Genomic DNA, 13,832 nt, shown 5'->3' with positions numbered 1-13,832 from the left:
CAGATGTTCTCTTGGACTCCACTCGGGTACCTTGAGAAGGCTGTTCTGAACTCTGTCCCAGGATGTGCTGCTTTGCTCTGAGTTAGACCCCCACATGACACTACTGATGAGTAAACATGTGATAGCTACTTATATGTCTTTTCTGCTTGTATTCTTGCCATCGAGGCTCCAGCACTGGTACCCACAGCAGCATTGACCGCAGGTGAGAGGTTTGGCATTGCTTCTGTGTAATATAGCTCACTCTATGTTGGCCTGTACGGCGCCTGTATTTATTGCTTCATAATCGCCTCTTTCACTGACATAGTAAGTGAAGAGACACGTGTTTGCTAGTACATTTTTGGCTTCTTTTCTGTATCTTGCGGAATCTGTAGCTTCAACATCTTCCTAATTGCAAGTTTAAACTAGTCAGTCTAAGTCCTGTGTAATCCAAGAATCTTTAAAATGTGGGGAAACCGCTTCAAAGTCTTTCATTGCTCTTTCTTTTCAAAAGAGTTGAAGGAAAAAAGGGCTTGAGAGCCCTGAACCAGGGTGGAAGCAAAGAGCTTCTCAGGAGTACCAAGCACAAAGCTGAAGGGTCAACTCTTCCTTCCTGCGCTGGGGTTGCTCTCAGTGCAACGGTTGTTCCTTCCCAGCCATGGACATTTTGGGGAGCCGGCGGAGGGCCAACGACTGTTTCAATTGGCACAACCGCAGCCAGAAAAAGAGGACTTGTGTCTCTGGCCAGTGAAATCCAGTTATTGTGTGGAAGGTTCATTCTGCTGATGATCTGGCAGTTTATTAATAATCTTATTGATATATAGGGTGGGGGTTTTTGTTTCTATTAAAGGGTACATTTGTTTGCTGAAACAAAGGAGTACCTTTTTATTTAAACAAAAGTTAGGTGACAGGATTGTGAACGCTTGACAGGATACTGATAGAGGTTAGGACAATTGGTGCAGTTGGCTGATTTGCAGTTTTTTGGGGGGAGAGGGATGCTTCAGGAGTGTGTGTTGCTCTTGGCATCAACATTCGGTTAATTCTGGTCCCCCATCAGGAATATTTATTCACATACAAACAGCCTTTCTGCAGTTTCCTCCTCAGCTATGTTTTCCAGGTGAATTCACAACAAATCAGCATTTCAACATTCCCCACATCACATCTGCCTTCTGGAAGGATCCAGCTGGAAAAAAAAAAATAAAAAAAATCATATTCTGTTGGTATTTGAATCCTCCTCCTCTCTTCCCTCACCCTCCTCCCCTTCCTCTCTCTTGCCTGCTTCCTGAAGGAGAAAAGAACATATCAACCCAAAGACAGCATTGCAACCTTTTCTTCGCTATCTCCCATGGGGCGCAAATTGAAATTGAATTAGACAGGGATATCAGGTCTGCTCGCTGTGATAACTGTAAAAGGATTTTATTTAAAAACACCCTGACATTTGTTCACCCAGTTTCAAATATTTAGCTTTCCTCCTTTCCATTCCTGGCGGGGGCGACTTTATTAATTGTCGCCTTTGATTCAGAGTTAAAGCTTGAAAGCACTGATAACAGCAGTGGTGACTATTTCTTCTAGCGACGTGGCCCACAGCAAAAGGATTTCATTTTCTTAAAGACGTTATGTGTATACTGAGAGTTTATTAAAAAGAAGGGGGGGAAGGAGGGGGGAAAAAATCCGTTCTTACGTACGTAATACCGGCTGTTTCTCACTGATACGAGCAATATCTGATCTCACTCTTTTTTATATATTATTTATTTTCTCTGGGCTGTTGCCCTCTCTGGATTTTTCTTTTTCTTTTCTTAAAAAAAAAAATAAAAAATGGGAAAGGCAACTAGAATGAAAGAGCACTGTTGACAGGAGAAAATGGTAATTTTTTTATTTTCTCTGAAAATACTTCAAAGTTTTATATAAATATTAACCTTTTTTTTTTCCCCCCTTCTTCAATGTGGTGCTGCAGAGCACAGATAAATCCAAGTGGCTGTGGCATGGGCATATAATTTCCTTAAGAAGTTTTCTCTGCTTCATGGAAAAATGTTGTCTGAGACCAGAAACGTAATTGGATGATTAAAGAGAGTCATCTACATCTGGTTATGGTTAATAAGGGCCAGTACAAGAAGACCGTGGTGGCCCCACAGGATTGTCACAACGCGATGTATAAATTAGGTGATATTAGAGGCACGAGTCTCAGGTCAGCGATTGCCTCTTGCTGCCTGTTATCAAAAGATTGAGGCGAGGGAATGGAGCAACAACAAAAAAAGTGACTTTTGGATTTGCCTTATAAATTGTGAGAGACCTAATTACAAAAAGTCTCGGATACCAGTTTGCCCGCCCGCTCCTGACGTGGCAGTTGTCAGGGAGCAGGCGTGTGCCAGATCTCCCCTTTATTAGACTCGGAGCTCTGCATATGGAGCTCTGCTGACCCTGCCACTCTCCGAAGGCACGCCTCGGGTAAATTAGCCAGCAGATGAGCCTACGAGGGACTGAGCATCTTTGCTGAGATGCTGAGCACTTGTAATCCCCTTTGACTTCAGAGGGAGTGCAGCGTTCCCAACACCAGTGGCTCATGAGGCTGCCCAGCTCTGTAGGGTGTGAGCTGGTGGTTTGGTTTGGGGTTGGTTGGTGGGGTTTTTTTGGAGATGTATACTGGGGTTTTTTTTAGTGTCACTCCTTTTTGAGTGCACATCTGAGACCAGAGAAGAGCCTGTGCAAGGTGACGGTCCAAGGAGCAGGCAGCACTGTCTGCCACAGCTAATCCCGTGGATGACACAGCCAGCTTTGGTGCTGTGGTTGCCAAACGGCCCTGGGGAGAGCCAGAAGCAGGGTTACCCCATCGGAGGACTCGATTCTGTTTCCTTCTCCACAACTGTGTCTCAGAAGATCCCCATCCTTGTCTCCGTGCAGAGAGGGAACTTCATATATACATCTGGGTTTTTTGTGAGGGATTTGTGAGCTCATCTCTATTTGTCACTGCATACAAGGACAGGCTGAGCATGACCTCTTTGAGGCTGCAAGCTGCCACCAAGTCCATGAATAAGGCATAACCTCAAATGCCCGAGACCTTCTGCAAGATCTATTGATCTTGGTCGACTGATCCAACTGCTTTCCTGGGCAAGGGTTTCCATGGTCAGGCTTCCTCTTGTGCTTAGAGCTTTGCACTTTGATCTGTTCTTAAGAGTTGTGGAAGTATTCTTGTATGCAGCTTTAATATTACGTGTTCCTGCCAACACCTTTTGATGAATGAAAGCCATTAAAATTTGAAATTACTGTAATTGAGTAATGTGATATTGTCATGTTAAACTTGTAACCAGTCCCCTGCATGTTGATTTCTCCACTTTCTTTTTTTTTTATATAAACTTGTTAATTCTTCCTTTGTGTTCACTTTTTACAGCCCAGTGTCTTAATAAAAGCCTTACCGTCCCAGCAAAAATAGCATTTTCCCTTCATTTTTTTTTTCCTACAGCCAGCATCTCACAAAAATTCATTTATCATGTAATCATTTGTTGTCATATTTAAATAATTAGTGTCAGCTTACAGGCTGGGTGTCTGTTTGTGAGTAGAAGGAGGATTCGGAGATAAAAAGTCTTTGATAGTCCCAGCATCATAATGTTCACGCCGACAATTGCAAGGCTGCTGCTAGACTTGGATTTCAGTCAGAAAGTGCTTCTGTACTTACAGATGTGGGCTTGTATCAGTTGGCTTCTTGTCTCCAAGCAAGTGGTACAGCTGAAAAGGCTCTTTTCATGTCGCATCTTGTGCTGGTGCATCCTGGTGAAAAACGGTCTTGCTCTTGATTTGAATGTATCTGCTTCAATTTAGTGCATTGCTGGCTAATTAAACATCCTACAGCAGATAACTGTAGCGCATACCACAAAGAGGATGGGAGCAAAGATTCAGAAAGAATCAGTCAGAACAGACGTCTTAGATTTTAAAAATATAAATAATTAAGACCAGAGAGACAAGTATGGCTTCCAATTAAGGAAGTTACAGAAAAGCAAGCAAGGTCGGGGGGGGGGAGCGTGCACATCTCCATTGGAGCCAAAACCAGATGTTTTTCTCCCTTATTAAAATATATACTAAAAATACTACAACTTTACAGTTCTTGAGTTGTTGGAAATGGTTTGCAGATGAAGTCATTGGGCTCTTTTTGTTATTGCCCATCTATCCTTGTTCTTTCTGGGAGCTCTTTTAGGGTATTTTGGACTACAGAGATGACCTGGAGAGAGAACAAATCAAGGACTACTTTTTTTTTTTTTTGTTGTTGGTTTAAGTGCTGATTTTTCAGTCTACAACTGACTTGGAATTGGCTAAATGAAGTTGCAGTCTGTGAAAACACGCTCCTGTAAAGTAGGTGCATTGAGAGAAGTGAGAAGAAAGAGCAGAAAATGAAAAAATGCCCCATAATTCTCCACTACCAGGGATCATTTGCATTTTGGTTCATCTTTATTATTTTAATAGGAAGCTTGCTAGTGACTGCAGTACCGTAAAGGGAGATAGATATTCTCAAAAGGTGCTTAGCAGAGGAGGAGGTTCAGGAAGCAATAGTTCTGCTTTTGTGGAAGCCATCCTGGTTCATTTTGGTTTTTACTGAAGGTCTTTTTGCAAATGCGTTTCTGTTGATTTTTCAGGTCAGTCATCAGCTGGGCAACGTGATGGATCTTTTCACCACCAGTCTCTCCCTGGCGGGACTGCAGCCTCCCCGTGACCGACAGATTGACGGCATTGACCTTTTACCTGCCATCTTGCAGGGCAAGCTAATTGACAGGTTAGTTATGAGCCCAGCGCTCCGACTCTTGCCTCCAAAGTGAAGCGATGCCAAACTTTGGTTTGTTTTTTAAATCAAGTTTACAGAAATATTTTTATAAACTAAATTGATGCATCTTTGCTCCTGCTCAGTGAGGTGGGGTAGCACCAGAGCTTTACGCTATGTGCTAATTCTGTGGTGGAGCAAGCAGAGGTGGGATTTCCTGACATGTGGCATGTTGCCATACCATGGAGTCTGGAGACAGGTGAAAATGTCAGGGGGTTAGCAGGGATCCCTGGAACAACATATGGCAATAGGGAAGACAAAAGCCTGAGCACTGTAGCCTTGGTAGGGGAGAATACATTAATTATTACTGGAAAAACATCCAAGAGTATGCTGGGTCTTTATAGCCCCTGCTCGAGAGAGGTTGGGGGGTGAAGGCTGGGCAGCTGCAGATGATCTGGAAGCCCACCTCCTCCCAAGGTCTTGTTTCTGTGGATGCTGTTGGGTTAAAGACCTGGAATCTCTATAGGTATGGAGGAGTGCTGCCAGCTGTTGGGTACCAGCACTAAGATTTGACAGCAAATATCCTTAGCTGTCTGGTTGGAAGGGTCAGAGGTCAAGAAAGGTCTTGTAGTTGTGATTTTGATGAGGAATTTGGCAGCCGAGAAAATCTGAATGCAAACATATTCTTTATCTGTGAGGTAGCAAGGAAACATACGCATGGAAAACATATTTGATTTCTGTGTTGGATGTAAGCCTTTGTTCTGTAAAATTGCTTTTGTGCCTGTTAAGCAAAAGCATTGCGTACAGTATTACCTGAGAGCTCAGCCAATGGCTGACATGTGCTGTTGCAGGTTCCTCAGATGCAGCTTATTCCATCTTTACTTCTGAAAGTTTGGAAAGCTTCTTTGTTGTTTTAAAAGAGAATTTCATTGCAGTCACCAACCCCTTGGAACTGGTGCTGTTTGCGTTACAATAGCAGTCACTCAAGGCACATCATGGCTTTTCCTTTTTTTTTTTTTTTCATCTTTTTTTCTCCTCTTCTCCCCCCTCCTTTGTGTTCTTTTTCCTTTGTGTTCTTGTTCATTCTTCTCCTGTTCACACACACCCACACCCCCCTCCCGACTTACCAGGTCACAGTTCCCACAGCCCCTCAAAACTTTCTAGGTGATGCAGTTGTTGTGTTCTTTTAAGCTTAAAAAGGAAGGGGTAAATAGGGGAAAAAGAAACTGGTACTAGCAGAATTTTGAGTATAAGCTGTAATCTTCTTTCAAAGATGGAAAATATATTAAAAAAAAAAAAGGCAAAAACCTGACCCCCACACGTTCAATCAAAGGGGCACGTAATAGCTTGTCAAATAGTGAGTGTTATGACAAGGAAAAAGGCATATGTTGTGGTATGTTTGGGCTTTTTATTTTGTTAATCGGACTGGTTTAGATCAGGTTCTGTGTTTTGGCAGGTCTCTCAAGCTGCCTTTATTTCACCAGGTGCGTTAAGGATGCAGGAGTAGGCACTGCTGGCAGCAAGTTTCCCCTTTGTTCACAGGCAGTTGCTGGTGACAAAGGAGAAAGGCTCATTGTTCGTGCAAGGAACCTGCAAGGGAGGCTACAGTTTTAAAATAGAAGAGATCTAAGGCCACTCCTGACATTCAGATGTGGAGATTTTAATCTTATCTTGTATTTAGGGACTGTTTTTTTCAAGGTGGCATCATCAGAGTGAGTAGGTTTTGCCAAGTGGCATCTCTGAATGAAAGACAAAGATGTATGTACCCTACCGATAGCGATAAACGGCTTCACGATTTCGCCTTGTCAGCAGCCTGAAACAACTGGAGAGAAGAGCTGACTAAGTCTGATGTCCTTGTGTGATGAGCTGCACCAACAAATCAAACCTCTCTCCTGCAGATAGTCCATTTCTGTAAAATTTTGTACTGTTCCCTCAAAAAACAAGAGCATGTTATTGAGGAAACCAACAGGAACATTGCTGAGATGCCCAGCATGTACACGGGTCCTGACCAATGCTCTGAGTAAAGTGTATTTCTCAAATGTATTTTTAATTAGGGAAACCTCTGGGGAAAAATTGCAGTTTTCAGTGGTATGTTTAGATGATACATAGGGAGTTTTTTGGGGAAAAAAAAATAATCAACAGAAGTTAAAAATAAAGCATGTCTGGCTGCCAGGTTTTTCCATATGGAGTTTTTCCGAGATGGCATCCAGAACAGGCCAGCATCTGGTGTCCTCCCCAGCCACCCTGCCCGCGTGACACTGATGGCACGTAGCTTGGTGGTGCCGTAACGAGGAGGCTAAGCATCACATAGCCTGTGAATCCCCATTTCTCTCTCGCGCGCACACACACACGCGCCACTTCTGAGACATTTGGTGTTTAAATCGGCACGCTCTATAGGAAATAACAGGGTCTGATAGTTCAAGGATTAACAATCACTGGCAGCCAAGCTGTATAATGTTTCATTTTTGCGCCGTGTGAGCTCTCAACTTGATGAACACTTTAAAAAATGTTAATTGAAAACCTTGCAGTGGAGACTATTAGGAGGCAGCCTGTTTCTGACTGATAGCCGAATCGGAAGTCAGACTCCATTGAAGTGTTTGTCTCCCTTATCAGCGAGGCTGCTGCGGCGGGGGCTGCCTGGGCCCGGCGCGTTGGCGTTTCTCATGCAGCTTTGCTCTCCTTCTCAGGCCCATATTCTATTATCGTGGCAACGAGATGATGGCGGTGAGGGTCGGGCTTTACAAGGCTCACTACTGGACCTGGAGCAATTCCTGGGAGGAGTACAGCAAGGTAACAGGACACCAACCTGCACCCTGGTATCGTTCATCCCCCTGGGGAAAAATAATCCTTTAACGCAGAGGTTTAAATTTAGGAATGTTGCTGTGCACTTGCAAGCCAGCCTTTTATTCACAGCCTTTTAAGAGCTACCAGATCTACTGCTGCAAAATCGAAGGGGACTGGTGTCACAGCACCCCACTACTGAAGTCGGAGAGAAGCAGAGGAAAATGAGCAAAGTCTGAGTTGTTCTGAGGGGTGCTCCCTTTAATCAGTACTTAATGCCCTTTAATATTAAGCTTCTTTCCCTGCTGAATTCTGAGTTTTCTTGTGTACCCTTACAAAGTTTGGATTCCGATGCCGAATTGTTCATGTATCTCACAATATCTAGTATAAAAAAAACTGGTGCCCTGAAGTATTTAAATGGAATAGGGGTGGATTTGTTGCTGTTTTGGTGTGGGTTTTTTTTCTTGAAAGGGAAAAGGAAAGCCATAGGAACCACACAGTGGAAAGAACAGCAGTTGTTGAAAACAGTAGAGTACGTGTGTTTAATCTATTATCAGCACTTTTGCAAGCTCATATCACTCTATAAGATGTTTTACATTTTATTTGCCAAATAGGCACAGCTTTTGTAATTTCCTGGTTGATATTCTCACAATGGGATGTTAAGCACTATTATTTTTCTCCTTTTGTATCTTTCTTGCCTCAGACTTGGGTACTAAACTCTGGGGCATTTCTTGAATGGCAGGTTCACACATGTGCCTTGCTGATTATACCTTTAGACACAAACTAAATGCGGTATGGCACAGCTCTCAGCAATTTTGACAGCAGGCTGGTATTGGGGAGGGACTGTTGGTATGTTTTATTTTTTTATGTCTTTTTTTTTAACTTATGGTGGGTCCTCAAGGCAACACAGGTGCAGAAATAAGTGCTGGTGACATTTGTGGATGTAAAAGTGCAGGGTTTCTTTCACTGGGATGTCCTGGGGGTAAAAGGAAGCGTCAGCTCCAAGGGAGTAATTTACATTCAGGGCTGTAAATACGTGTGTTTCTCTTTTAAAGACTGTAATGCTTCAGGAGTCAAAGTTTCTGTTTTACAGAGTAAGAAGGAAAGGAAAGTTGGCTCCAGAAATGCATCGTGCGCTCTGTCTCAATCCTAATTCTACACAGCCAAAATGAGATAATGTATTTGTCTAGGGTAGTATGCAAGTAAAACCCATATATTACACATGGCACAGTGTGGAGGATTTTCCCTGCGTGAGAGACACGAGGAGTTTGTATGTGCGTGCGTATGGGTGTAGGTGTGGGCTCAGAGGCATGCGTTTCCCATGTGCATGGAGGATAATGTCACATGTCAGTAATTGCTCACCATTGTAATATAAGCACATACGCACACTTACATACCTAGTTGGGAAATAAACGTCAACATTGATCTAAACTTATTTGTACATGTCTGAGTATGTGTGTAGCCATGATAATGGGGACCAGTTACTCATTTCAAAGGCTCTCCTACTGTGAGCAATGGCAGTTGTGCAATTAAGGAATATTTATTTCTTTCTAAGTCTTTGTTTAACTACTGTCTGATAAAAGTCAGCAATTATACTGTACATCAGAGAGATGATTAAAAATTCACTTGCTTTCCTGCAGCTTGTATCACATGTGGTTGATGTGGGTAAAATTGGAGCACATTAGTGGACAGACTAGCCATTAACAACATGCAGAGGAAGCTGAGGCTGAAATTTGTTCCAATTCTCCTCATGTCCTCGAGCCATTAATTACAAGCCTTGCAAATTTAAAAATAGAAATAAATCAGAATGCAGAACAGTTCCGCAGTTTTGAGTCCCGTTTTAGGAGTTTTGTAATCTCACCTTACGATACAGTTGCCTCTTTCAGTAACTGGTGTTCTCAGCTGTATTGATATTGGACTACATTTTTGCTGCCAGAATCAAAAAGGCCAGCTGGTTTGCTAATTTCATTTGAAAAATGTATTTAAATACATGCACGTGTGTGGCATTAGGAATTCTGGCTGTTGACAGGTTTGCTGTTCAATAAGTTTGATTTGCTATCCCAGTAGAACTTCGGCTAATGAGGCTTTGTCAATTATATGATCTTTTGCTTGGGTCCTTACCTTATTGTGGATCCAATGTGATGATTTATTAAACTCTCAAATGTGAAACTCTTTCTGTCTGAAGGTCCAAACTCAGACCTGGAATAAACAGACCTATCTGGTTGGCATGCTATCCATTTGAAAGAGGTCTGAAGTTGGCCAAATGTGTCAAAACAGCTGTCTGCAAATTTTTAAGAGGTTTGTTTTATGGGTAGTTGAGTATCTCATTATTGTGACAGATACATGGCACGTTTTAGCCGAACCTCCTTTCATTTTCAAAATCCCCTTGTTAATTGGCAGTGTGGGAAATCATTGATACAGAAAACTTGCACTGTTTTTAATCCACACTTTGTGCATTTTTGGTTGACTTTCAGATGAGATTATACTATTAAAGCAGCCAGAACCACATTTTTGTGTTGATGTTGGAAAATGTGAAATTGGTACGTGTCCTGGGTCTGTTTAGGACTACCAGGTCTTTCAGGATTAACTAGAAAGAATGTGTGCAATTTTGGTCTCTAACCTGGAAAGCTATGCCTTCGAATGCGGTATAAGTTAGTTAAGTAATAAAGTATGTATATACAAATAAAAATGTACTGGAGAGAAGCAGCTTATAGAAAGCAAAGGCTAGGAAAGCATAACGGGGATATGAATGCTTTTCTCCGTATGGGAGCTGGAATATTTACACTGGAAAGATCCCATGCAAGCAGTACACAGGTTTACAGTTGTCTTAGACTCCCATGACATTAACATGCCGTTAGTGGTCTGCATCCTCTGCCTTATGGCCTGGGATTAAAATTTGTCGTCTTTCACAAAGATGAAGTGTGCTGTTCTGTTCTTCCTTTTTTTTTTTTCTTTTTCTTTTCAACCCCAAGCAATTTTTCTCTAGTCTGACTCCTCTCATGAACTATTGTAGTCTTTCTCAGTGCTGCAGAGGATACCTTGATGCTGTCTTTTCTGCTGCCTTAATTACTTAGGTAACTTGCATTCTTGAATGGTTAGTCTCTTGAAAGCATAAAGGGAAGGCTCACTCAACAGAAGCAAGTGACAGCAAGCGCTCTGTGGGACATTTTTCCTGTAGATTGCATAGGATGCTTATTTGGGTCTGTTTACCTGGCTTCCATCTTGTTTCATACAGGTGACTCATGTTTACATAATTTGATATATCTGACATTTAAGAGGCGATAAATGGGGCACAGGTAGATGAAAGGAAACTTTACTTGAAAAATATTTTTATAGTTTAAAATAGTAAAAGATTTTTATAATAGTTTGGTAGTGGGAGTAAAATCTTTACCCTTCACAAGACCTGAGTCCCTATTGCTCTAGGACTGGTGGAGATCAGTGCATAAGCTCTCCCACCGTCATTGACCACCTTTCTTCTTGTAGCAAAAATCAGCAGTGATAAAAACAGCCACGTGTTGTGTGTTGGAGCAGAAGAAGTAAGAACTCTAAGGATAAACCTGTGGAGCTTTCTCTCCTGTATGGCATAAGTCACACAGGACTTTTACTGGAAGTCTCCTGTAAAATGCTGCTTGTTGCTCTCATCATCCATCCTTTTAGCCTGTAAGTCATTCTTGTTCATTACCAATTTTGAACTGGATTGCAAAGTGCGTGACAAATAACGCATGCAAACTTGGCATTTGTGTTTTATTGCTACTAGTGCCCACAGCCATGACTCTGGCTGCACAGCTTCCCATTCCTAAAATACGAACGCTCAGAGTCTGCATTGTTAGGAGTTATTTTGTCCGCTGGATTGAAGGTGGAGGTACATTTCATCTTCCTTGTTTGGAAGGAGAGGTCTGAAAGGGGAAAAAATTGGTATTCTCTATGGATCTGTGTGAGTAGCCAGCAAGTCTCTCAGGAATTGCCTAATTTAATGCTACGTAGAGGAGACAGGAGTATGAGCTAGCAGGAAAAAGGAAATTTCCTTCGCTCTGCCTGCCACAGAGACTGGCCAGCAGAGAATAGCTCTTGTGCCTTCCAAGAACAGTAATGTAAGAAGGGGAAAAAATAATTAAGAAAAAATGTGGAAAACACCTTTTGGTTCATTGGAGAGTGGCTGATAACATCAACCTTTCTGCTGTCGGCTTAGTATCTTGTTAGTAGTCTTCAGTGGTTTTTCATGAGAGCTCCTGTGTCTTTAAATGATCGGTGTAGGTGCCTGCCAGAAGACCCTATTGTTTTAATGTAAAATGCCAAAGGGGTTATTCCTGCCGCAGTCTGTCTGATTGCCCTTCTCCTCAACGTGAAGGGATCGATAAAGCCTTTTCTGCAAGGGGGCTGTGAAGTCAAGTAGAACCTCACAAATAATGACATTTGATTGTGGTCCTCTGAGCATATGAGCTAGCCATTGATCGCTTCTGCTTGAGAGCCGCTGGAGGCTTGCTGATCTGCCCATCTTCTGGGGTCTCTTCCAGACAGTTAACACATTAGAAGCAATTTTTGTTCAACAGGGTTGAAGCTTGGCAGTCACACTTTCAGGTGTCTGGTCACTCGGAGCTCTGGTTTGGGAGGCTTTTGCTGGAAATTGCCAGGAGACAGAGAATGGCTGCTCACCCGTGCTGTGGCAAACAGCGAGAAACAACGTTCCTGGCTTTGATTAACTGCTGTTCTTTTCTCCTTCCAATATTAATACAGTTTTGCTGCTCTGGGTTTTGTGTGGCGAAATGAGGAGACATGACCAGGAGACAGACCCCAGATTTGCTGCGCCGCTATCAAAATCTGCAGCCGCTTGTCAAGTCGGAGGGATCTGGGATAGCGCCAGGGTGACGAATTGCCAGAGGGCTTACGTTAACACAAGTGGTGATTCCATCACTTGGCGGAGAGCCCAAACTGGCAACCGGCTGTATTTGTCTCATGTCTATATTGACATAGCATCTGTGGTCCATTTGCTCTGGAAATTAAAGCATAAGCTGTGCAACCAATAGCCGCTAGATCTTAAGAACGGAAAAACAATCCAGGTTACACGATTGCTGGGGAGAAGGGCAGAAAGATGTGCTCACTAAAAGGTTTACCTGATGTGCAGGAAATGTTTTTATGTTGGGGTGGTTTGTTGGTTGTGGGAGTTTTTTGGGTTTTTTTTTTTGTTTTGTTTTGTTTTGTTTTAACCAAAAGGATTGCTGGAATTTCTCTTACAGCAAACAGGTCTGCGTGGTGGTGCAAAACACTGTGCCTGTGCAAGAGCCTGGGTGCAGGAGCTGAGCTGTTTCTGGTTGCCATCTGATGCTCTTTTAAGGGTTCCCTCAGAAGGTGCAGAGCTAATGTGCTGTAGATAGGATCTTCTGGTTTGGCTTTCGTGCTTTTGTAATTGAGGAGAAAAGATCCACGAATTTGGTTAAACACAGGGAGTGACCTTTCTACTTTGTTTGATCATTGTTACCTGTAAACATGTAAATTACCTTGGATAGTGTGCAGAGTAAAATATTATGCACGTGCTTTAACTGGCTATTGATTCTCTGCATATTGTTATTAATAGTCTGCCAAATAAATAGCTTAAGGAAATAACAGCAGATGAAGTGGTAGTTGATTGGGATTTTGTTATCCTGGTGGGTAGAGCAGGCATAGCTACCTCTTTGCGCTTCTCCATCATAACGTAGCTTTATTTTGGGGTGAAGTAGCCATCGTCTCGGCAGGTACTGGAGAGCTGAAGCCAATCCCTTGTCAGCATAAATGGGGAGAGCTCCTCTGCTGCCTGTGGCTTTTGCTCCAGCTGAGAATTTGGCACATTTGCATTTATTGTTAAAGCCTGCAATGTTCTTGGGGTCCGTAGGGCATGTTGTCCGATCAGGCTTTTACAAGAAAAAGAAATATTTTGTTTAGTGAAGAGCAAGAAATGATCCAAAATTGTGACATGATTTAAAATTATTCTCTAGTGGCCTTCACCAATAGAAGCGCCCAGGAGGAGAGTACCCTTCCTCACCAGGCCTGTTGTCCTGCAGCCTTTCGCTCCCATCCAAGACATAGACAAGGAGTTTTTGGCATGTCCCTCTGCCCCAGCTCCCAGAACCACACGTGACCAAATTTGCACGTTGTCTAAGCAACCGAAGGCATTGACCAGATGCTCCAGAGTGCATATTGTCTCATCTTTAAATACTTCTCACATTTCAAGCAGATTTAATTTATACTGGTTTTGCTCCAGAAACGAGAAGCAATTCAGACTTGGGGATCCCAGACTTTCAGTTTACTGGTATAGCTGATGTTTCTCTTTCCATCCCAAGAACTGAAAATGCTTTGA

The 13,832-nt window shown here is 42.6% G+C and overlaps 1 protein-coding gene across 1 annotated transcript in view; it reads left to right on the top strand.

Annotated features, from left to right (window-relative positions):
• The window catches only part of GALNS (galactosamine (N-acetyl)-6-sulfatase), a 42,449-nt gene that overhangs the window by 11,670 nt on the left and 16,947 nt on the right, over nucleotides 1–13,832 (top strand). Inside the window, exons 9-10 of the mRNA XM_009890044.1 lie at nucleotides 4,599–4,735; nucleotides 7,408–7,510. Of these exons, the coding sequence (XP_009888346.1) occupies nucleotides 4,599–4,735; nucleotides 7,408–7,510 (240 nt within the window). The remainder of the gene's footprint in view (nucleotides 1–4,598; nucleotides 4,736–7,407; nucleotides 7,511–13,832) is intronic.

The sequence above is a fragment of the Charadrius vociferus genome, unplaced genomic scaffold, assembly GCF_000708025.1.
Source record: "Charadrius vociferus isolate BGI_N301 unplaced genomic scaffold, ASM70802v2 scaffold1028, whole genome shotgun sequence".
Classification (NCBI taxonomy): domain Eukaryota; kingdom Metazoa; phylum Chordata; class Aves; order Charadriiformes; family Charadriidae; genus Charadrius; species Charadrius vociferus.
The sequence above is the reverse complement of the archived record's forward strand: the minus strand, read 5'-3'. Positions and strand labels throughout refer to the sequence as shown.